Genomic DNA, 25,482 nt, shown 5'->3' with positions numbered 1-25,482 from the left:
TCGAGACTGCGACCTCCAGCTCAGCAGCGCAACGCCATAGCCAGTTAGCAACCACGGCGGGTGCAAGAGGCCAACGTGCTTGCACACGCAAATCTACATCACGTGGAAACACTCGAGTTACCCGAGAAGCAGGTACAAACTTAAGAGGGCAGATCTGTGAACGATGCGAAAAACCCGATTAGCCCAACCTTCGGCGGAATTCAACGTTTAGACGACGTATACGGCCAGCTGCACAGGCTAATTCATCTCTTGTGCATGCAAAGACAACCCTTTTTTTTTTTATTACGAAGTGTCTAAAGCTACATCTGACGTACGCATGAAATATGCACTTTGTCGTCTTAAAGATACGACAGAATGGCGGATCCATAAGGAGAACGCTCTTCCGCAACCACATTTCCCGAAGCTCCGCACCACCTTCACAGTACAGTGGTTGGAATGCGTACAAAGCTGCTCATCATACACGCATACTTTCATGTCATCAAATGCGCTAGGTGGAATCCTATGCAAACAAGGGGGAGCATGCACGAGCCGTAGCGGACTTGGACGGCAGTCAGCGCTGACTCGGAGGACGGCTCGCTATTCTATGACAGAGGCATCGAGAAGTGGCTCCATGCGTTAAATGCATCAAAAGACTAAAGGTTAGAGCAGAATTAATGTACCTGAAGTGCACAAGAATCGGCCCATCGAAACGCCAAAATCCACAATAATAAGGCGTCAACGATCGCAACAATTTTGAAACAGCGGTTAATCTTGCGACGGAGGCGAATTTCGTCTAGGGAATTACTACTTCTCTCGATGGTATGAGAGCGGACGCCACGAAGATTGTGTTGGGCGGGCCGCAGTGCACAGAGTGAACGCCCGTGTAGGCAAGCTCTGCATGCCGGGCAATAGCTTGGACAAATGGAGTCGTAATCGAGCTCGAGTCACCGGCGTGAACTGGGGCAGGGGTCATGGCCTCAAGTTCGCGCCGTACAATCCGAGTCGGATGACCCTGTGGAACTGACTGCTGTGCTGCCGTGTGGTGTTCGCTAGAGGAAGTTGCCGCTGTGTTGGGAAGCTGGGCAGACGCGTGACCAATGCGCGGGCTTTTAGCCTGCTCAAAGCGCCGGCACTTTATAATGGCATCGGCTGTGGAAGAACGTTTGCACATTAGAAGGTTGAAGGCGTCGTCGGAGATCCCTTTCGAGACATTCCCAACCTTATCGGCCTCCGGCATCTCGGCATCGGTCTTCCGACACAGCGATAACACGGTCTTCTCTATACGAGACGTAAGATTCTGTAGAGGTCTGCGCACGCGACGCGAGCATCTCTTTCGCGGCGATCTTCCGGCCAGCGGGCTTCCCAAACAAGTCTCGTAGTTGTTCTTGCAAGTGTCCCAGCTGCCGAGCTCAGCTGAGTAGTTATCGAACCATACTCTCGCAGTGCCTTTGAGGCAGTTATAAATGCCAACACCAGGGTAGGCTCCCATCGGTTGTTAGCACTCGCGTGTTCGTATTCCGCCAGCCAGTCTTCAAGGTCCGCTTCACCGGAACCGCAGAACGTGCTAGCATCCCGGGGTTGCAAAAGCACGACCGTTCAAGGGCATGGCGGGCGCTGACGTAGTCGCCGTGTCTTACGCCATTGCAGGTAGACGTCCGAAACGACGGCCGCTACGAAGTTCCGTTGCGAGGCGTGACGTACCACGCACCAGCACCAAAGTGTGACAGCGGCGAGATCTAGGCGGAGTGTATATTTGCAGAATATTTACAAAGAAAGGTAGGGCAAGAGAAGGCGGTCGATCCGCCCCCACGCGCAAGCGTCTTCATCGCTCTGCCGAGCATCGTGTTCATCCACGTACGGATCGCTCCTTAACAATGTAGCAACTCACGAAATAATTCCGCCAGTTCAGCGGTGGCTTTGGAAAAACCTGAAATGGCACGTCTTCTCCGTGGGGTGCAATCAAGTATCGTATGGCATGCTGATTCAAAATGAAGTCTTTCTCGAGCCCTTTAAAGCACATCCCAAAATAATATTCCGTCTTCACAACTTTTGAAGCAATGCTCCATAATTTTGGGTACATCACAACGGCGACAATTCACAGCAGATACAAAAATGCCCTTTTTGTGCAACCAAGTTTTCACAGGTAGCGTTTCACTGCGTAACTTTACAAAAATGATTTTGTACATGGGAATAAAGGTATCTGGCGGACTCGCTGAAGTACTTCATGCCCTAGCAGATTGGAGAATGCAGAACGGTAAAAGAGGGGGGGGGGGGGGGAATCATTGATATCAAATCTTTATACAGTTGTTTTATGGATACTGTGTAGAGATATTCCGTATAAAACCGTACCAAAATGAATTCATACATAAAACCTCACTTACAAAGTCGTTCAGAATATTGAGATGAAACTAACAGGTTGGCTAAAAAATTGAATAAGTTAACTTCTATGAATGATCATAGTATTGGGTGTGAAATATATCGAACAAGAAACGACAAACAATCTGTCACACAAATAGACCAAGTTCACCAGCTCATAAGAGTTTAAACGTAATATCTCGCCTCATAGGCTCCTAGGTAGAAGACCACACAAAAGTAGCGAATATTGTATAAAAACGTTGAGTGTAAGTCCGGGCACAATGAAGTATCTGCAGTACATTAAATATTTTTTGTATCCAGAAACAAGTTACAAGACGCCACCCTGCCAAACATAGAGAGGCGGTGTAGCGTAAAAATATCCGCATTGCATTGGAGTGCCGGTACACAATAAGTTTTTCTTTTCTTTATTCCCCCGAATTGGACTACATCGCTTATAGAAGAGACGCATGTTGGATCGAAACGCTGAACTTATTGTTTCGCCGAAATTTTCGTAAGCTCAAACGATTGGTCACTTGAAGGACATGTATGACTTAACAGAGTTTCAACCGCACTGGTACCACCTCTTGATAAGTTGCAAGTCATCGCCTTTTTTTTTTTCTAATTCAGAACTACAACTGCACTTTTTGTGTGGTGCATGGTTTGCACAGCGCGATTTATAGGCCCTATCTAGGCCATGAATATGAGATGTGTTGGCTAGCGCTTGCACGTTTCTCGCGTGTAGTACGTTTCTCGCTTATATACATGATGCAATAAATACTACGTAAGAAAGCAGTTCAGCGGCGGCTTAGCGGTAGCATTTCCGGGTGCCACGTTGCACTAGGTTGCGTTTTCTTTTTAAATCTTTTTTTATTGCAGCAGTTTATCTAAGGCGGCGAGACCCGTCTCGCCACTAAGATATGATGATGGAAAATGACAGGAACAGCGCGATCATAGCCAGATCTATGACCCGTTGGGTCGCATGCACAGATGTGGTAAGTTCATTACGTTGTTTGTCCACTACGTTAATTCCACTGTTCTTGCATGTGCTCTGCAAAACATGCAGGGCCGGCCGAATCAGCTTACTGACCCACGGTCCGATGCGTCTGGCTGTCGGCAGCTATATGGGGACGCGCTACTTCCTGTCATCTTGCCTTGTCAGAGGTACGCAAGTGGCGAAAAAAAGGTTTTCGCCACATGAAGCAAACTGCCGCAGACAAAAAAAAAGGAAAGAAAAAGGAACGAAGGTAAAAAAGAACATGTGAATTGGTATCCAACCCAGATCCCCAGCGCAGCAATCGGAGATTTTACCGCAACGCTAACAACGTGGCCGACTTGCGATCATTTCTGTTCAGGTTTCTGCCACATCACTTTTTTTGACGATTTGCAGGTTTCTAAAAATCAATATTTGGCCACTTTATCCGCGTTCTACTCTCACCCTTTATCTATAACGTATTAAAAAAAAACAGCCACTGCATGTTTCGTCAGAAAATCGAGTCCATCAAGTGCTCTGGCACTGACTACCGCTGATGTGCGCTATACTGCACGTACATGCTCCATCGCGTTTGCCGAGAACCCCATCTGTACATCATTCGCTACATGAAGTAGACTAAACAGCATCAAAAGTAGACGTCGAAAGTAAACAGCCGAAAATGCTTTTAAGCGCATGCAAGACTACGACGTCTCATGCGACGCTGTAACTCCAGCGCGCTACCATCTCGTTAGTTATTAGTGGTCTGCAATTGCATAGCGGTGTGTATATATATATATATATATATATATATATATATATATATATATATATATATATATATATATATATAAAAATCCCTGGAAGGAGCATCAACAAAACCTGCCCTTGAGCGACAAAGCAAAGGGCACGATAAGGGGGTCACTCGCGCCTGTTCACGAACGAAAACTGAAGGCAATTTCAAGAGCGGTCAGCGGACCTATATGCTGCGCGGGGAAAAGTTGAGCTTCTCTGGTTTGTTCTGTCACCTTTGTTAATTTGCGAATGGCCCTTTCGACTTCAACACATTCGCAATGGATAAATGCTGCAACGCGGATGCATTGGCGCCAATCAGTTGAGTGGATCAGTAGCGGAGAGTAACTATATCGCTGGTCTATTTCAAAAAAAGAAAGCACATGCCAGGTCGAAGGTCACCGTTAGGAATCAGTTTTTCTTTGCGCCCGTCGAGAGTTGTTGCGGCAGAGATGAACACGCGCCGATATGCGCCGCGGGGTACACGCACCGACTCAGGCACGCTGCACAGCGACACACACGGAATGGCTGCCGAAAAAAAAAATTAAATTATGGGGTTTTACGTGCCAAAACCACTTTCTGATTATGAGGCACGCCGTAGTGGATGACTCCGGAAATTTCGACCACCTGGGGTTCTTTAACGTGCGCCTAAATCTAAGTACACGGGTGTTTTCGCATTTCGCCCCCATCGAAATGCGGCCGCCGTGGCCGGGATTCGATCCCGCGACCTCGTGCTCAGCAGCCCAACACCATAGCCACTGAGCAACCACGGCGGGTTAGGAATGGCTGCCGCAAGGAAACCACTTAATTAGCCGTTCAGCATACTCGTGCCCGACGTATCTTGACGTGAAACATGAAAAAAAAAATGAGATACGTCGGACGTACTTCCATCAAAACCATTTGCTGCATCCGTCTAACGCACCTATAAACAAAACAAAAAACAAACAAAAAAGTTGAAGGCTGACGTCGGACGTACCTTTAGCGGCAGCCTTTTGATATATTTCGTCACTATGGCAATGCAATAAAGACGAGCTGAAAATGTTTGTGCGCAGACAGTGCTGCAAAGAATGCGATCTGCCGAAACTCCCGCACTGCCGGTGGACGTAAACCCGGCAGACGATTTGCACGCCACCTGACATCTTGTAAAAACTCGGGTCACTAGCGCAGTTTACAAGTGAAGCCGCGCGTGTGCTAATAACTCAGTCACGTGATAAATGGTAGGTTTGCTGCGCGCTTAAAATATATGTTAGAGCGTATCTAATCGCAACTAGAGCAACATTTTCACTTCGCATGGCGAATCGATTCAGATTTACCACTTCTGAATGGAGCGAGCATTAATCAGAGGATATTCCAGTATACCCTGGTCACCTTGAAACGAACACAGACTACATATAGCGCGACGAACCCCAACGTGTTTTTCTTTCTCTCTCTCCAATCTTCCCTGCTTCAGATCGTGCATAGACGGAAAAGTACCAAGGAGAAATAAGGCTAGAAAATCGTTCACAGAGTATTTTTCTTGTCTTATTTATTCAGTCGCGTGTGGTTGAATCCGATCGAAACGAAATTGAAAATCCACACTCCGAATCCCCTTGCCGTATCCTGCTTTCTCGCCACAGCCCCGTTAGTCCTTTCTTTTATTATTGTTATTATTATCTTCTTCACGAACCACCCCTGCTGCGCGCCTCCACAGCATATGCGCAGTTCGTCGCAAAGCCCAAACTCGAGCAAAAACGGATCCCCCGTGACCCGTTCTTGTTCTGCGCACTTCCCTCTCCCTGCAGTTGCAGTTGTGTTTGTTTCGCGCGCTTTGCAATGCGACTGCTTGCTTCTTACGTATTCCGGAAGCAAACGCATAGCTCGCATGCAGCACTTATAAAAAAGCAGCAAGAAATCGCGCGGCTGTTACGTGAAGGAAACGGCAGCAAAGCGAAGGCCGACCCATCAAACGTGACCGCCCTCTCCCCCCAGCTTCGCGTTCACCACCGCACTCTCATGCCTCTAATACATATATACGAACAACGATAAAGATATCGCAAACGGCAAACAAGAAGGTTGCAGTGAAGTGCAGATTCAATTTTTTTTGTTTATTTCACTACAAGGAAACTCCCGCTGACATAACGCCTCGTCGTGCACTTGGCTCGAAATGAGAATCGTGCTCGCCACTGCGACGAAAGGGATTACAAGCGCGCCCGGCTTCGCGGTCAGACAACACGCGGCAGCAGCCGTGGTTCGTTCCGCGTACAAACACGATGTGTGCGTTGTGCACACGCACACACACACACACACACACACACACGCACGCACACACACACACACACGCACGCACACACACATATATATATATATATATATATATATATATATATATATATATATATATATATGTATATATATATATGTATATATATATATATATATGTACACGAGAGAGAGAGAGAGAGAGAGACGTCCGACCGGCTGCTGTCACCGCCATGCCGGCTCTCACCACAGCGCCTCTATTCGTTCTGCGGCCTTTTCACGCACTGCCCGCTGAGTAATTTGTGTACCTGCACAGGATTATGGTTGCGACGAAAAAAAAGAAAAAAAAAAGACGAGAAGCGAGGCACAACCAAAATATAGAAACGAAACTGAACGAGTTGAAGCTACAGCATTTTCTTTCTAATCTTTTTTTTTTCAATTCTTTGACGCTGCCAAGCACAAACAAATAGCATCAACAGCAGCACGCGCAGCAGGACGCCATAACTGCCAGAACACCTTGGTCCCTATGCCAAACGGCTGGTAATTGCCGTCGCATAGCGGAGCAGTGCTTGCAGATTACAAAAGCACAGTCAATAAAAAAAAAATGAGAAGGCAAATCGGCCTTTCAGTGGAGCTAGCTGCCGGTTCGTCCACGGCAATCGCTAATACCTTTCGCAAGCGCACGAAAATGCGCCTATAGTAATCGTCGAGTCAGAGTGCCCTCTCTTTTCTTTGCCATCCAGTGTGCACACCGAAGTCGCCCATCGCGCGTGTATACATAAGACGGTCAACGGCGAGGTGATTGGCGTGCGTATTAGCGCGGGGCCGCTTGTTTCAATTACGTTTCTTGGCTTTTTCTTTCTGTTTGTGTTGATAAGAACAAATCCCCCCAGGACCAGCGGGGACGAATTCAATGTGCCGGTATTTCAATACAGCAAAAGCAAACACGAGGGACGTCCTTTACAATCAAATGGGTATTATGAAAAGACAGCGTGATTTATGCGCAGGTTCGATAACTACGAGCTGTACTGCTCGAAAAGGCATACGCACTCAGTTCAGCGCGTTCCTGTTATATGTCGCGTAGTGAGTCGCAAGTTACAAGGTGCGACGAAGGAGAAACAGACTGTCGCGAAGCAAGCGCAATCGAAAGATCGTTTGGCACGTCTGTGACACGTCCCACGTCCAGGAGAGCAGCATAGCAGGGTGCCGGCGGGTTAACTTCGCGCTGGAAAAGGCCGGCCTGTACTGAATAGGCAAGGCCGGCGCCTGCATGTGGTCGACCTGCATGTCGTGAATGGCGCGTGCAAACCAGCTGCGGACGTCCTAACTATACCTACAGAATCACAGCTTTTTCAACAATGCGCATGCGAGTTCTGCTCTGATCCAGAGACTGCACTTCGACCTACTTCGGGCACGCGCAATCATCAATGGACCTGCGTTCGCAGCAAGAAAGAGAGCCACACAGCGCAGACATTTCGCAACGGGAGCCCTTCGCATCTGCCTCGGCGCTCTTTCTCTCGGAATTCGCGGGAAACAATCATGGCGATAAATTAAAACGTCAACATTTTTTATTCGAGCAAGGATTTGAAATTCAGCGCCGGGAAACGTGCCCTGTCAAGTAAATGAGCTTGGACTTAGGTTCTAACACATCCTGTTTTGTCTCTCGGGCCTGTTTGCCCCGCAGGGTTCCTGGTCTCTCGTGCCAAGTACCCTGCGGCTCTGAGGAGCCCCACAGCTATGAAGCGGGTGCTGTACCACTACTCTAAAACCGCATCGCATAAACGGTAAAAAAGAAATTGCGCGCATACTCTCCGAGTTCGCAATACAGGTTTAATGGGGAACATCCAAAGGCAGCATTTGAAAATACGAAACTAATTTCGTGTTGGTGATTTAAACTAAGCCTTAAATGTACCCAAGGGCCAATACAGCAAGCAACACTCCTCATCCTCTCGCATATAAAAAAAAGTAACGTTCTGTTGCGTTCCATAAGATGCTTTTAACGAGCCAAATTGAAGGTAGCGCAAACATATGAAATTCGTTCGTTATGTATTTATATATTATGCCTTAAAGTACACAAGGGCAGAGTAAACAACGAACAGCGAGCCTACTTGCCTCCTGCCATCCAGTCATCTAAAGTCCAGGATCGCGTCAGCTGACGCAGATTAAGAGAGGCGCGTCACACGTGAAATTGGATCTCTCTCTCAAAATTGCTTATTGTATTAGAAATATAAATGTATATCTACAAATTTACCTAAGCGATGCTCAAGATTGTTATTCGCTTCTCAACGGACTTTAGTCGTGCTTCAACCGATGAATGCACGGCTGTGATACTCCACCACCGCTTTGCAATGTCCGCAAAAACAGTTCCGTCGCAATTTCACTCTCTTTGATCACAACTTCGTTTTAACAGACCACATTTAAGATAGCCTAAAAAATGTGAAACAGATTTTGTGATTGAAATAAAAGACAAGTATATTGTGAAATCAGCCAATGTGCTACGCCATCAAGTGGCGAGCGCGGAAGAGTATTAGCCAACTTCACGGCTTCAGAGATTTAAAAAATAAATTACTGGGTTTTACGTGCCAAAACCGCGATCTGACTATGAGGCACGCCGTAGTGAGGGATTCCGGCAATCTAAACCGCCTGGACGGTTCTTTTTTTTTTTTACGTGCATCGAAACCTAAGTTCACGGGTGTTATCGCATTTCATCCCCCATCAAAATGCGGCCGCCGTGGTCGGGATTCAATCCCGCGACCTCGTCCTTAGCAGCCCAACACCATAGCCGCTAAGCAAACACGCCGGGTAGCTTCCGAGATTTACAAGACCGCCATGTAGGTTGCCTCGATGCTCGCCTTCGACCTCCTGCGTACCTGAAGCATGCAGACACTGTACGTCCCCATTAAAGATCAGTCCCGTACAAAAATCGGGGGGGGGGGGGGGGGGGGGGGCGCCATAATCAATCCTGTACGTTCGCTCATTGAGATGTACTTCTTGGCTCATTCATCGGTCGGACTGGGTACAACTACAAATTTCACCGCGTTCTCGGTAACCTGAACTGCTAGTATGAATTTGCCCACTGGCGGGGTGTAAAGTGGCAACAGTGCACAGTGGCGTTCAAGAGAGGGTAAATTCTGAGCGCTGCTTATGTGAACATTAATTCGGCCGTGAAGGCGCTGCAGTGGAGCTGAAAAGGATCAACGCGCTTCCTGGAGGAAGCAACGCGCGTGTAAACTTCGAGCACAACTCATCCGCGCAGACTCGACCAAATTAGGCGCGCCTAGCAACGCTTTCTCCCATACGCAGGCGGACTCGTATAGGGAAGGCGAAATCAGAGGTTCATAACAACAACGACGGGGGCACCAATACCGCATAGGCGCATTGTGAGCAATGCTTATTACTAGCTACAGCAGTGCAAGCACTAGGTCTGGAGACCGAGCGTGTGCGTAAGCGCAACAATGGCACATGCGTCAATACCCGCCGTGGCTGTGCACAGGGAACCCGCCGGATGCCGAGACACAGAAACCCCCTCCGTGTGCAAAAAGTGGTCTCGCCACCGCAAGCCCCCCCCCCCCCCCCCCCTCCGTGGCGTCCGCGACAGGAGGTAGGCCACGGTGCATGTTCCCGACACTCTCACGTATTGTTCTTGCGCGTCACTCGGGCGCTAGTCGCATCGTCTGCTCGCACGCTTGTCTAGGTTGCTTGTTCTCAAACTTATAGGCACCCAAAATCCCTGTCCGCTAGATACAAATAAAATGGTTCTACTTCCAAAACTTGGACGAATGCCTACATGCCTAGGCCGCGCTCGGCACCGGAATGAAACAAAGGGAGTTACTGGAGAGTACTTGCGGTGCCACCCTTCGTTGCGCATAAAAAAAAAAAATGGCAAAGCAGCTCAATTCGTTCAAAATCAATTTTTGGCCTGACTCCTTTCTCTTGCACACCCATCCCTGGCGAACGAAAGATCAAATGTTAGGTAAGGCAGCAGTCAAAGCAGGTACTACATCCAACGACTCTGGCCACCACTGACATAGCTAGCAAATGCGAGCACCTATGCGGCCAAGTCCGACATGCTGAAGCATACTGCACTCTACAATACCATCAGCGCAGCAAGCGCACGTTCAAGACTACTATACTAAGCCCATGGCGACAAACGAGCGATCTACGAAGGCTTAGCGCACGCGGTGAGCATAACGGAGAACTGTCGCACAAAGCCAGCAACATTTTCGCTCGTTCCTGGTAGCTCATTCTCGCCAAGATCGTCTTTCGCAGTTCGAACAAAGAATAACAAAGAAGCCTGATTGCATTACGCCGAAACATAGTTTCCGAACGGTGACATCAAGCGGCGCGGCTCATTCTTTTGCTGGCTGGGATAAGATCCGAGAAAGCAAGGAACGCGACCTCGTTTAAAGTGTGACACTAATTGTCAGAACGTGGGTGAAGCTAATTATCGGGGCTTAATGGCTCGCTCTGGGTCTACTCAATACGTGAAAGGGGACGAAGTAGCGCTTTGTTGGTGTGCGCACTGCAGTCGTTAACGTTGCTGCCGGATAAACAATTTCAGCGCCATGAAATTTTAATGCACAGGCAGTTCCGACATCCACTTTGCAAGAAATAAGATTCGATCAGCGATAAACCTAGAAGAACGGAGTACAGGGCGCGGACAAGTGGTCCAATCAGTAGAGACAGAAAAAAAAAAGAGTTACGATACTCCCTAATGCGAAATTTGAGCGCAACTCTATGCGTGTTTTCATTTCGCGATATACTGGCTGGCGCGGACAACCTGTCTCGTGCGGCACGTTGCAAACGGAGCGAAGTGCATGGCGCGACTGCCTCGCTAATTGGGAGATCGCGAGAGGCACCGCGCCTGTCTTTCTACGATTTTGAAGTGTATTCCAGCCCAAGTTTTCCTTTGTTTGGGATGCGCCAAAGTACCGAGTATAATTTTGAACCACGAAACGGGATGCTAAGCTCTGTATTCTTTCTAGTTTCGTTATGTCTGTCACAGTCCAGGGGTCCCGGATGGTACAAGCATATCCCAGTATAGGCCTTATGTTGGTCTTGTAAAGTAAGTTCCTTGTTTCTAAAGGAAAGCATTTCGCATTTCTACGTAACATACCAAGGACTCTACACGCCTTACCAATTATATAGTTAACGTGACGGCGCCAGCATAGTTGAGGGGTCAAGTACACGCCGAAGTATTTATGTTCATACACGGATGCAAGATTTGTCCCGTTAATGCTATACGTATATACGTGTGGTGACCTTTGTCTCGTTAAGCACATCTGCACAGTTTTATCAAGATTTATACCCACGCCCCATTTATCACACCACTCTGCAACCTTGTCTAAATCCTTCTGCAGTTCATTGTGATCATCGGTACCTTTAATAACATGATACAAAACGCAGTCATCCGCAAACAATCGGATAAAAGATGATATGCCAACGGCAATGTCATTCGTGTATAACAAAAGTAATAGCCGACCCAAAACCGAACCTTGAGGCACCCACGATGACACATCAACACCATGCGACCATTCACCGCCAACGACTACGCGTTGTGTCCTACAATTTAAGTATTAAAATAAACTAAGGGGTTTTACGCGCCAAAACTACTTTCTGATTATGACGCACGCCGTAGTGGAAGACTAAGGAAATTACGACTACCTGGAGTTCTTTAACGTGCGCCCAAATCTAAGCACCACGGGTGTTTTCGCATTTCGCCCCCATCGAAATGCGGCCGCCGTGGCCGGGATTCGATCCCGTGACCTCCTGCTTAGCAGCCCAACACCATAGCCACTAAGGAACCACGGCGGGTTACAGTGTAAGTATTCTTTTATCCATTCAACAACCGTTATACTTATGTAGTACCATGACAATTTTTCAAGCAGCAAAGAGTGGGGAAGTACGTAAAAAGCCTTCTTTAAATCTAAAAAGATGCAACCTAAACAACCCCCTTTGTCAAAGGTGGATGCTAAGTCGTGCGTTAATTCTGTAAGCTGAATAATACAAGAAAAACCACATCGAAATCTGTGTTGCTGAGGGATCAATCAGGAAAACAAATTTAAGCGGCTCATGATGTTGCTTTTAGCTTGCAAAGTACACTAGTCAAGCACACAGGCCGATAATTAAACACAGATTTTCGAGGTCCTGACTTCGGAATAGGAACATTGGCAATTTTCCAGTCTGCAGGCAATATTCCGTATGTCAAGGACTTAGTAAAGAGCACATAAAGGTATTTAGACAACGGGCCTGCGCAAGCGGAAAGCAGAAAGTTCGGCAAGTCATCGGGTCCTCTGGCACTAATGGTATTTAAACGCTCAAGTTGTAGTTGAATGCCCCTCCTGTCCAAGACGATGTCATTCATGGGTTCCCCTCCAATAAGCCCGTAGTGAAACATTGGATCAGTGTTAGTTGCGCACGCAGAAAAAAAAACGGAACTGAAGAAGGAGTTAAAACATTCTGCCTTATGGAGGCTATCATGAACAAGAGGCCCATTGCGTTCGAGCAGAGGAATTGACACTTCGTCTTTCCTATTCCTCTTGATATATTGCCAGAATTCCTCATGGTTACTTTTTAAGCTAGAATGAAAATAAGAATAACAAATATCTTTCGAGTGTGATATTGCGGACTTCGCGTCATTTGAAGCGTGTTGCAATTGTTGCTTTTTCTGGGGTGTCGGTTCCTTTCTGTACGTCGTGTATACTCGATTTCCTTTTCCCAGTGCCCTACGAGCTTCCCTCGTGAATCAGGGCTTACTTCTACCCCGCCTTGCCGTCATTATCCATGACGGGACTAATTTGTCACGCAACTCGAAAATCTTATTTTTCAGTAAACGCCACACTTCGTCTACCTTCAGCGACTCGGACAACGTTTCAAATACATCGTAATACGAGTCAAGTTCCAACGAAATTTCATTGACTTGAGCGTTTCGGTAGCTGTATATTCGTCTACCTGGACTGCTAGCGACAATAATGTACTCCAATTTCAGTTTGCACAAAGCAGCGTTATGGTCGTTTATGCCTGGCAAGATGAGCACAGGTTCCGTATCCACAGGCAAATTAGTAAAAAGTAAGTCTAACACATTACTTCCACGCGTAAGGTGGCACACCAACTACGGGTTCTACACATAGGTACTAGCCCAACGTAATCGAGAGAAACACGGATTGTGACGTCATTAGGGACTACGTGTTATAACAATCGTACATACACCCGTGAGCAAAAGAGTACGGACCACAGACTCAACGAAAAAACTTAATTTATTCTTATAATACCTGTTGTTGGGCTACTTGGTACGTACTTCAAACAATGAAAACGACGCAACACACCAAGAGAGACAGGTGAAAGGAAATTCGTAGCTGAGACGCACAAATTGAAATTAACGACTTCACTGGAAAGTTCGCAATGCCAAGTTTGGACTGCCCAGTCCACACTTTCAAGTTACTTTCATAGGCCAGCAAGAAGACTGTCTTTATCGCGGAATCTCTGGTTCGTATACCGTGCTCAGGAGCTCTCATGTGGTGTATATATTGTTACGCGAACGGTGGATTCAACACTAAACACTATTTACAAAGTATATTTACAAAGACAACTGCAGCGCTGGACAGTTCAGCAGACAGCTCGAGACCCAGGAGCAGTTCGTCTTCTTCTCCGGGGCGCCCGCGCGCATCGTCCAAAAGAAACATGCACTATGCATGCAACATTATTCCCGCGACAGAAGCACCGTCCCGGAGCGTCTAAATATCGTGTTGACAGGAGAGTAATGGGGTTTGAGGCGTGCAACATGCATAACGTGAGTGGAATGCGAGGCAGATGAGGCACTGGCACTGACTTGAGCGATTTCATATGTAACTGGAGTCACGGCACGCAGCACTCGGTATGGGCCTGTGTACCGAGACAGGAGTTTTACAGCAAAGCTCTTTATGCGGACTCTGTGCCGTCGTTGTCGGACTTCGCTAAAGCTATCATCCTCAGCGATGGCTCGAGCGTCGTCGTCTCCTTTCACAGCTGGCTCGTTGGCGCCTCTCGGGGCTACCGCGCGAACGCGCTCGTGCCACTGCTCCCGCGTTCGTCGTCAGTTTCTACAGCTGGCTCCGTTGCCGCTCGTCAGTCCAGCGTAGAATTTCAGTAGTCTTCTGTCGTCGTAATGGGGAGGCCGCGTTTAGGGGGTATGAGCCATTCATTGTCCCCATGTGAGAACGCTATCTTATACGCCAATCTTATACGGTTGTCAACGGTGCATTTTCGACGATCGAGCCAGATCGGCATCGAATTTATCGACGATTGATTCCCCCCTGCCGCAAAAGAAACAAATGTTATACTGGCGTTTTGCGGCCAACGAACAGTGCCCAGTGATTGAAGCGCGATACTAGGAGCGCGTGGCTGCCGGTACTTCTTGCGTACTGATGCCAGTGGTCACGTGAGCGGAGCCGTCTTAGCCAAACACATACGGGTACGGGATGGCGTATCGCTAGCCGCCTCCTCAAAGCAGAGGAGCGCAACTATTCCATTACAGAACGCGACTGCCTGGCTTTCGTCTGGGCGGTTTCTAAATTCCGCCCCTATTTGTATGGAACGCACTTCTCAGCAATCACGGCAATCGTTTTGACGATAGGAGCCAAAACGATTGCAGCGGCCCGCATCTCCAAGTAGTGATCATTGCGCCCAATATACGGAGCTCTGGATTAGTTGTTCCGCACATTCCATCCCAGCTACAATTATGGTTGGTGCACAAAAAATGGGCGGAGTAACTTGCACGCGACAAAAAAAAGCACGGCACGAAACAGACAGAAACCTCACGCGCAAAAAGAAAGAACAAAAGGAGAGAAAGAAAACAGTGGGAGAACCGCAAAAAAAAACAAAGAAAGCACTCCTAAGGCATGCTCACCACGCGAAGCATGCAAAAGCGACAATGAGGTGAAAAAATGGTGAAACAAAATATTTACAGTATAGACTGCTTGCGAGGTTTGACTTGCATGGTGTAACACTAACTAACACAGCTTCGCTGTTCGAGCATCTTCACGGACTTGAAGGGGTGGTGATATTTTTTCTGACAGCCCAACGTGACAGGTCGGGGACGACAGCAGTATAACCAAAGATTCAGGCGAAAAGTGAACATGGCGTCGATCGTGCAAACGCCGTTGGTTCTCTTGGGAGGTCAGGAGGCGAGCGTGGGCAATCGCCAGTTCTTGCGCTTCCCTGGCGATGGCATCAAGTGCATATTCGCTGGCTTCTGTTGCAGCGGATGGAAGGAATGTGTCCACTGCCAATGTTGGTTCCCGGCCGAACAACAGAAAAAGCGGGGAATAACTGGCAGTGTCGTGGCGCGAAGTATTACACGCAAATATGACATAGGGTACAGGGAGGTCACAATCAGTATGGTCAGACGGGACATACTTTGCAAGCATGTCTGTCAGGGTTCGACTCAGACGCTCTGCGAGACCATTAGTTTGCGGATGGTAAGACGCAGTCAGCTTATGCCTGGCTAAGCAGGACTGCAGGATTTCGGCGATTACCTTTGAGAGGAATGTCTGGCCGCAGTCAGTGAGCATTGGCGCAGAGCTCCATGTTGCAAAATCGCATCACGTAAGAGAAAATCGGCGACATGTACGTGTGGCGCAACTTGTTGGATGGGCTCTGGTGATTGCGTAGCGCGTGGCATAATCTGTCGACCCAGCGACCCACCTGTTGCCAGACGTTCATAGCGCACAAGTTGGCATTACGGCGTTGCTTGTCGGCGACGTGGAGCAGTTAAGAAACGGAGAAAACACAAACGTCGGTATCGGTGTCAGTAATGGCGGGTGGTTCGTCCACTGGATAACGTGATAAACAGTCTGCGTCTTGGTGTATGGGCGGCCCGACTTGTACACTACTGTATCGAAATATTCTTGTAGCCGCATAGCCCAGCGACCAAGCCGACCGGTAGGATCCTTGAGTGACGGAAGCCAGCAGAACTCGTGGTGGTCCGTGATTGCCGAGAAGTCCGTGCCATACATATAGAGGCGGAATTTAGAAACCGCCCAGACGAGAGCCAGGCAGTCGCGCTCTGTAATAAAACAGTTGCGCTTCGCTGCTGTGAGGAGGCGGCTAGCAATACACCATCTTGTCCCTGTTGGTGTTGGGCTAAGACGGCTCCGATCCCGTGATCACGGGCATCAGTACGGACCTCTGCAGAAGAGAATGGGCCAAAGTGGGCCAGTGTAGGTGGCGTGGTGAGAATGGTGGTGAGGCGGGCAAAAGCTGACGACAAGCCGATCTATTTCCACTGCCACCGAATTGGCCATGTAGCTCGCCACTGCCGCACCTCCTGGACGTCCCCGTATTCGAGCTAATTTAACCCGCACCTCCACCAAAATGTTACGTGAATGATGAACACTAAAGACAACTTACAAAGTATATTTACACAGCCAACTGCAGCACTGGCGAGTTCAGCCGACAGCTCGAGACTTACGAGCCGTTTGTCTTCGTTGGAGTGCCCGACCGCGCGCATTGTCCAAAAGAAACAAGCAATATGCATGTAGCAATTTTTTAAAACAACAATGGCATTTGCACTCCGATTGAACGCCAAAATCTGTTCGACTTGGCCGATTATGAAGTCGGTACAGCGTCACACAGTTTCTACGTAGCGTTAGCTCTTACGAGGAAAGTGATGCGGAATGTTGGCAGATCCCGGAGACGGTGCAGTCTAATACGGCGTCTCAAAATGCGAGCTCTGAATAGGAAAGAACACGAGAAACTGCCACGGGACGTACGCGCCAACTGTACTGAAGCTGGCCCAAACGTCTCCAAGAGATAGTCGGCTTTGGTACGAGAGGAAAACGCGTGCAATCGCCGCCTAGTGGTTATGACGTTGGACTGCTGCATGTTCTCGAAGGCAGAGGTTCGATTCCACTGTCGATCATGCATTTATTTCTTTAACAGCGGTTTATGTGCATGTTTCTATTGGCGTACTCTAGTATTGGTGAACGGGCACGAAGTGCACTCCTTCATATCTATAACGAGTCCTGGCAAGAGGGCAAAGTTCCTCAAGATTGGAAGCTCAGCCGCCTGGTACCGCTTCTTAAGCCTGGCAAGTCTCCCTTAGAGATTACTTCATACCGACCGATTGCGCTGGCAAGTTGCGTTGGGAAGGTAATGGAGCGAATGATCCTCGCCAGACTTGAGTGGTATCTTGAACATTACGAAATTACCCGGACGCCATGGCTGGTTTTCGACGTCACCGATGTTCTATCGACAACGTTATCGATCTGGTAACCTATGTTCAACACCAAAAGACGTGTAAGAGGTTATCTGTCGCAATGTTCTTAGATATAAAGGGAGCCTACGACAACGTTCTTCATGACGCCATACTTGAAGCACTGGAATCGGTGGGCCTAGGCGGTCCATTATATCGTTGCACTCGCAGTTATTTACATAGGCGGTCTCTATTTCTTAACACTGAAGCTGGCCCAACCTCGCAATATTATACGCACCATGGAGTTCCACAAGGTGGTGTCTTGAGTCCAACGCTTTTCAACCTTGTACTCATTGGTCTCGTGGAACGACTTCCGAACACAGTTAAAATTTCAATGTATGCCGATGACATCTGCGTGTGGGCATCTGGTGTGACACGGCCGCAAGTACGCGCCAGGCTTCAAAAAGCTGCCACGTCAACATCGGCCTACTTAAATGAACAAGGCCTCAAGATCTCGCCAGAAAAATGCGCATTGGTCGCGTTTAGCCGGAAGCCAATCAGATCATACGATGTCTCTATCGACGGTCAAAACATTCCTTATGTCAGGACGCACCGATTCTTAGGAGTAATCATTGATCGCGACCTCTGCTGGAGTCCTCATGTGGCCTACCTAAAGAAGCGCCTGACGGATATCTCTAATGTGTTTAAGTTTCTTGGAGGAAATGTCTGAGGTACTTCAGTACATGCAATGATGCAACTGTACAAGACGCTCTTTCTTGGGTATTTGCGATACAGCTTGCCTGTGCTGACCAACACCTGCAGAAGTAATATCCGTACACTCGAAAGCGTCCAGGCCCAGGCGCTTAGAGTGTGTCTTGGATTGCCGCGGTGTTCGTCAACGGCTGAAACCATTGCGATTGCACACGATTTCCCAGCCAAGACCCATATAGTCATGGAAGAACTCAGAGCACACGTAAGACACCTTGCTCGAGCCCCTGCCCATCATCTAGCCTCACTGCCAGAGGATCGACCACGTGCTTCCTTTTGTGAAACTGTCCTGCCCTATCGTGCATACCTTCCATCAGGTTATACAGCTCCAGCGAAAGTTCCGTTTCCACCATGGTGCTTGGCTCAAGCAAAGGTTCGACTTATCGTACCAGGCATACGAACAAAAGCCCAACTCTCGTCTCCAGCACTCAAGCAGCTTTCACTGCTCTTGCTGTACGAGACGTACAATAATCATCATCATCTGTATACTGACGCTTCAACCACGGTGAATGGGTCTGCAGGATCGGTGATCTTTCCTGCAAAACCTTCCACCATAAAGATTCGACTCTCTCACCAGACTACATCGACTGCCGCGGAGCTTGCTGCTATTCGTTGTGCACTTCGTGTAATTTCTGAAGAACTACCCAGGAAATGGAGCGTGTTCACTGACTCCAAGGCTGCACTTCATTGTTTGGTTTCTGCCTTACGCCGAGGACCCCACGAACAACTAGTTCTAGAAATCAGACTGCTGCTTCACCACCTCGTCGAGCAAGGACACGACATCACGTTGCAGTGGATTCCAAGCCACTGTGGCATAATGGGCAATGAACTTGCCGACGCAGCAGCACGATCTGCACATGAGGAGGGCTTGCAAGACTCCATTCCATTCTCAAGAACAGACGCTGCAACGAAAATTCGTGTGCTTGCAAATGAATCCATCAAAACTTTATGGAACACACCAAGCTTAAAGCATACACGTCTACACCGACTGAACCCATCCCTTCGACTTCGACCCCCATCTGGACTCTCTCGACTAGAAACAGCAGTACTTTGCCGACTGTGGCTTGGTGTCGCCTACACAAGATCCTTCGCCTTCCGAGTCGGTATGGACGACAGCGCGGCTTGCAGACACTGCGGCGGCGAGGAGACCATCGAACACGTGCTCTGCCACTGTCCTCAATACAGCGCGCACCGGCTGTCACTAGCGACCACGTTGGCACGCCTTGACGACAGGCCACTTTCAGAACAGTCAGTTTTGGAATGCCGACGTGAACTGTCGTCGCAGCAAAAGTCGGTCAAGGCTTTGTTGACTTTTCTACGTGACAGTGGCCTATTAGAAAGACTATAATGACCCCATTTCATCCCTTTTCGTATTTTTTCTCTCACGCTTTTATTTTTGTCACGCTCTTCTTTCCATCTTTACTTCCCCTTTCCCTTCCCCTAGTGCAGGGTAGCAAACCGGAGGTTTTAAGTCTGGTTAACCTCCCTGCCTTTCTCTCATTTGCATCTCTCTCTCTCTCTCTCTAGTATTTGTCATTGCTTTACTTTACTCGTTGCGGCTTGTCATTTTCTTTCCTCTTTACTTCACTTCTTAACATCTTCTAGTTTTGTTTATATCCCCCTCCCTCCCTCCTGAAAGTATGCAGGCGCTGTGCCCCTCTCGGTGGCGGTTGCCAGCCTGCTCCCACCCTATTTCCCTCTTGGTCGTTCATTACATCTATGTTTTAATATTAACTAGTAATAATGTCTGGCTGCTTATGAAACCTTGGCACGCGCATATTATACACACATATCACAAACAAACAAACACACACACACACAGACACACTTCATAAAGAAATCAAATTTCCGCTGTTCGATTTCGAACCCGGTTCTCTAACAAAGAAGCCCGATGATCTATAACCATTAGGGCACGGACAGACGCCAAGGCGAAACAAAGCTCATTTACGAATGTCCCTCGTGCAAGTCATCACTTTGAAACTCTTGGCGCGTCAGGCGCCTCGCATAGCAACGACTTACTGATAAATCTCGGCTAGGCTGTATCATGAACACAGCCGCAGTGGAGTACGTGAGACGTCATGTGCGTGCTGCAAAGGGCGTACGTGCGCAAGCGTACAGAAATGACGCAACCAAATACGCAATTTATTCCTTCATTCACGCATTAGAAAGCTTAAGTGCCTAACTTACGTTACAGATAGTGGTGGTCTCACGGTCTAATTTCACAATCGCGCTCGCTCCTTATTCGTAATAGGCCCGTATGTTTCGCAAACGGTGCTTCGACAGTAAAGAAATGACCCTCTATATTAGTGGCGCCCGATACTGCCCTGCGCCGTTCGAGCCCGGCACGCACTCGTAGATGGTTAGGGCTTTGCCTCAGTCTCCTGCGCTTGCGCCACCTATATGCAGACGAACGCGTTATGCCGCGGTCAAAAGGGCTGGATACCCCTTTGTCTTGCGGCCCGAGTTTCTTCGTCCCATTTCTGGTCCCTGCGTGCAGAACGAAAGGGGGCCATAGCCGAGCAATGGCGAAATTTCTGCAACAATTTGCACACTTGCATAACGCCTGATAAGCACAGGTTAGAGTTTGACGAATTATACCTACGATGCTTGACTGAACTCTCTCAAACGCGACCACTCGTACTCGGATCAACAAACGTACCGCCGGGCTATGCCTCTCTGAACGCGCCGCGCGAGAGGCTAAGTTTATCTCCTTTTGCGTGATGCGTGACGCGACAATGGCACCATTTCTGCACACGCCGTCATCAGAAATGAGAGCGCATAAAAAAATGTAAAAAAATGGGAAAGTAAGGTGGATGGAGACGGGGCTGGTGACAAACATGACAAGCGCTGTATAGGCTCGCATATGGGAGAAGGCAGCGGATGACTGTCGCTTGCAGACCCAGACGCACTCAATGGGACAGCTCGCACGAGCCAAAGGGCTCGAACTGCTGTCTCGCAACAGTCCATTTGCTTCTACGTGCGCTACTGCAAAACCATCTCGAACAAAACTATTGCGGTAGAACGCTTAATGGGACGGCGCTCTGAAATGTCCAGTTATGACAACGATTGCCAATAGGGCCTATACTGAAGGGCCCATTAATCCCAGCACTTAGGCCCAGTAGTGCTGTCTACTTGACCGCTCTAGGCAGACATGACAGCAGCCGTACAGTTTCAAAAGCATATTATATATACTTGTAATACATATACATAGCATATTATACAGGGTGTCCCAACTGTCATGCATCAAGATTTTAAGATATGAAAATACCACGTAGCTGGTAAGAACCAAGGTAATGTTTGACGTCACTTGGAAATACACATTTCCTTGCATTCCACCTAATTACATTAGTGTAAATTAATTGATGAACTTTTCAAACATTATAATTAGATGAAAAGCGTCAATGAGGAAATTGTAGAGCAACATGAAAAACTGCCGATGCAGCTACATAGAAGTGTTTTTTCCGAGCGTGAAAGCCCGCGAATACACACAAAGTGCCTCGAGCGGCCAGTCACGGAGCAATGTTGCGTGCATTTGCGGGCTTCTTTCACGCTCGGCAAAACACTTTTATCTAGCACGTATTGAGCAACAGAAAACTGTATCGGGAGTTTTTCATGTTCCTCCAGAATTTTCTGATCGACACTTTTCATGTAATTATAATATTTGAGAAGTGATTAATTAATTAGCACTAATGTAATTAGGCGGCATGCAAGAAAATAAACAGTATCTCCAAACGACGGCAAACAACATTACCTTGGTTCTGTCCAGCTACGTGGCATTTGCATATCTCTAAATCTTGATGCATGACAGTTGGGACACCCTGTATTTGTATAAGTCACATAAGACGCCGCGCCATACCACGTGTGATATGATATGTGGCATCGCTGCCACACGAGCAGCCTCCACGGTCGTTGAGCCTGCCGAAGACTAGCTTTGTTTGTTGAATGAATTCTGGAGTTCTATACGTGCCAAAACCACGATTTGATTATGAGGCACGCAGTAGCGGGCACTCCGCATTAACTTTGACCCCCTCGGGATCTCTAACGTGCCCCCAATGCACGGGACACGGGCGTTTTTACATTTCGCCCCCATCGAAACGCGGCCGCCGCGGCCGGGATTTGATCCAGCGACCTCGCGCTTAGCAGCGCAACACCATAGCCGCTAAGCCACGGCGGCGGGTAGCCGTGTTTGTTAAATGCGGCAGTTACTTCCCGAAGTAAGTTATCGGCGGATCATAAAGGGTAAAACCCAATAGGGTAAAGTGGTAGACCTTCACTCTCATAAAGAGACTCGAGTATATATTAAGTTCAGCAGGGCCAAATACCAAACTGAGCGTTGAAGACACTGACCCATTTCATCTGAAATTTCAGTGGGGAGAGCTGCGAATTCGGCACCATGAGCACGGTGATCACGTGTCCTTGTGTGGCACACGAGGGCACCCGCTGTCGCCACGGCCAGCTTTGATGTGGCCTCATAATCCTAGTACGACTTTTGGACGTTGCGAAAACAGCACGCGCGCCACAGCCATCACAGCGGTAAACCCGGGGCGAGCCGACTTCCTGTGACAACGACAGTGGTCAGCATCAAATCAAAAGACGTGGCCTCTGCACCAAGGAATGTCGTAATCCATGGAAGCGATTACTGCACTGCGCATGTACTTCGTTGCAATCACGAAAATGGATCCTTGCCTCCCGGAAATCGTAACCGCAGTGCAGCTGACTTTTGAAAGCGAGATATGGAGACCAGGGCAATTCCGACCTTTTCGTTTAAAATCGTACGCGGCATGATACTACTGGTGCCGAGTTTTATAACTACTTAACTTTATTGCAACAGATTTTAATATAAGACGCGCCTATAAAACAAAAGTAAAAGCGTCCCACATAGCAGGGCGTGGATAGTAGTACTGTCAAGTACTGCAGCAGGAGTTTCTCCAGCAAAAGCGAACGCTTCGCTAAAATCAACTGAAACGAGGCTCTTCGTCAAATTGTGCCCTGCGGCGACTTCAGTGAGTCAACGTGAGAAAAAGCAACAACGATCTTGCACGGAAACATTTTAGGCAGAGCAAAGGACGCTCGGAAGACAGGTACTTCAACAAAAGCGTAAAGGACAAAGAAGGACCTTGAGCCAACGTATCGACAAGTGGACTTGTCCACACCCGCCAGGGCCAAGTAGAAGAACGAAAATACATCGTCTCGAAGAAGATGAGTGTTCTTGTCGAAACATTGGCACCGAACTTAGACACCTGACTTGTTCTGCCCTTCCACGACTTTTTTTTTTCACTTACACCGCCTTTCCTTCTTCGCTCACAGTCTTCGAGCAACAGCGAAATTCTTCCGTAAACAACATGTCCCATCGCGGAATATCTTGAAACCCCGCTCTTAAGAGATCCCGCACATATAGAGCACAATTGGAACAGCACGACTGCGTTCGCTGAGCGACCACAAAACGGCCGACAGTCGCGCGCATTAAGAAATTCTTCATCCAAGCAATTCTGCTTCAGCGCGCGAGAAGACGTGCAAAGTACTCAAAGCAAATTCAGCAGTGTCGGAACGTAGGTACAGAAACGGCGTTCCATAAAAGACGACGATGCCACCATACAGAAAAATTGAACAAGAGCGGACAGTCAGCGAAAGCTAGCAAAAGGAAACACGTCACGCTAGTGTACACACCATCTCTTAGCTGATGCGAGCATCGGGGGAAAAAAGGATGTGAAATAAACTTAAGAGACAAATATATTTTTATTCTTGCCCCCTAAAATTAAAAGGCTTTTCGTATCAACGAAGTTATACTTTGCGACTTATTTTTCTTGCGTTACCTAACGACAATCCAATGACGCGCATATATGTACGCATGGTAGCGAAGCTACACCTAAACAGTCGGTCCATAAAAGAGGTGCGAAGACTACGCATACTGGGTCTACGGATTCAGAAGGATGGCAAAGCAGATCATACCTCAGCTAACCTAAGGAAAACAACGACACGCGTGGCGCGCATGATCCACCGGGTGATCAGAAATGCGGAAGGTTTCACGGAAGAGGAAACGACCAGGCCAGCACAGGCTTTCGTCATCAGCAGCGTAACCTACGGGCTCCCCTTCCAAACAGCTCTCAAAGAAACAATGCAGGGGGTTCTTTAAAACGCACAGCATAAAAAACAGCCTTAGGACTACCGCACAATACAGGCACTGAAAAGCTCCAAGACCTGGGAATACACAAAACATTTGAAGAACATGCAACGTCAATGATACTCAGGTAGCGAGAAAGGCTAAACTCAACAGCATAAGGCAGAGCCGTACTACAAAAGCTAGGACATCTCCTAAGACCGCAACGCTGCGGAGAGCAAACACTTCTTCTACCTAAAGAGGTCAGAGAACCACATCACAGCATCTCCCGTTCCCCAAAACATGAGTGCAAAATATAATACGGACAGACGTGGAACCAGGGCCAGAGCGTTACAAAATAAGTTCGGACGTAACCGGGACACGTACTATACAAACGCGTAGTAGAATAGCCAAAGACAAATGCACTATAGTAGCTACATATCAAAACACCACGATCACAGCAACCGTACCAACAGAATAGGTTAGCACGGCAGGATCGGCAGCCATAGCATGGGCCATTCGAGATGCCCAGGGAGCCCTAGTGATACAAGACTCGCCGTCAGCATGCCGTAAATCATCATCATCATCAGCCTGGTTACGCCCACTGCAGGGCAAAGGCCTCTCCCATATTTCTCCAACAACCCCGGTCACGTACTAATTGTGGCCACGCCGTCCCTGCAAACTTCTTAATCTCATCCGCCCACCTAACTTTCTGCCGCCCCCTGCTACGCATCCCTTCCCTTGGGATCCAGTACGTAACCCTTAATGACCATCGGTTATCTTCCCTCATCATTACATGTCCTGCCCATGCCCATTTCTTTTTCATGATTTCAACTAAGATGTCATTAACTCGCGTTTGTTCCCTCACCCAATCTGCTCTTTTCTTATCCCTTAATGTTACACCTATCATTCTTCTTTCCATAGCTCGTTGTGTCGTCCTCAATTTGAGTAGGACTCTTTTCGTAAGCCTCCAGGTTTCTGCCCCGTAGGTGAGTACTGGTAAGACACGGCTATTATATACTTTTCTCTTGAGGAATAATGGCAACCTGCTGTTCATGATCTGAGAATGCCTGCCAAACGCACCGCAGCCCATTCTTATTCTCCTAATTATTTCCG

General features: G+C 48.1%; 1 protein-coding gene across 8 annotated transcripts in view; it reads right to left on the bottom strand.

The window, feature by feature from the left end:
• Positions 1 to 25,482, bottom strand: part of LOC135911998 (glycosyltransferase 25 family member-like) — an 873,389-nt gene that overhangs the window by 738,130 nt on the left and 109,777 nt on the right. Inside the window, exon 9 of one of the 8 annotated variants that reach the window (XM_070521039.1) lies at positions 20,626 to 20,756. The exons of the other annotated variants lie outside the window; for them this stretch is intronic. Within the exon in view, the coding sequence (XP_070377140.1) occupies positions 20,696 to 20,756 (61 nt within the window). The 3' untranslated portion in view covers positions 20,626 to 20,695. Of the gene's footprint in view, positions 1 to 20,625; positions 20,757 to 25,482 lie in introns of those variants that run through there. 8 annotated transcript variants of the gene reach the window in all.

Source organism: Dermacentor albipictus, chromosome 1 (assembly GCF_038994185.2).
Source record: "Dermacentor albipictus isolate Rhodes 1998 colony chromosome 1, USDA_Dalb.pri_finalv2, whole genome shotgun sequence".
Taxonomy (NCBI): domain Eukaryota; kingdom Metazoa; phylum Arthropoda; class Arachnida; order Ixodida; family Ixodidae; genus Dermacentor; species Dermacentor albipictus.
This window is presented reverse-complemented; position numbering and strand designations above follow the sequence as displayed.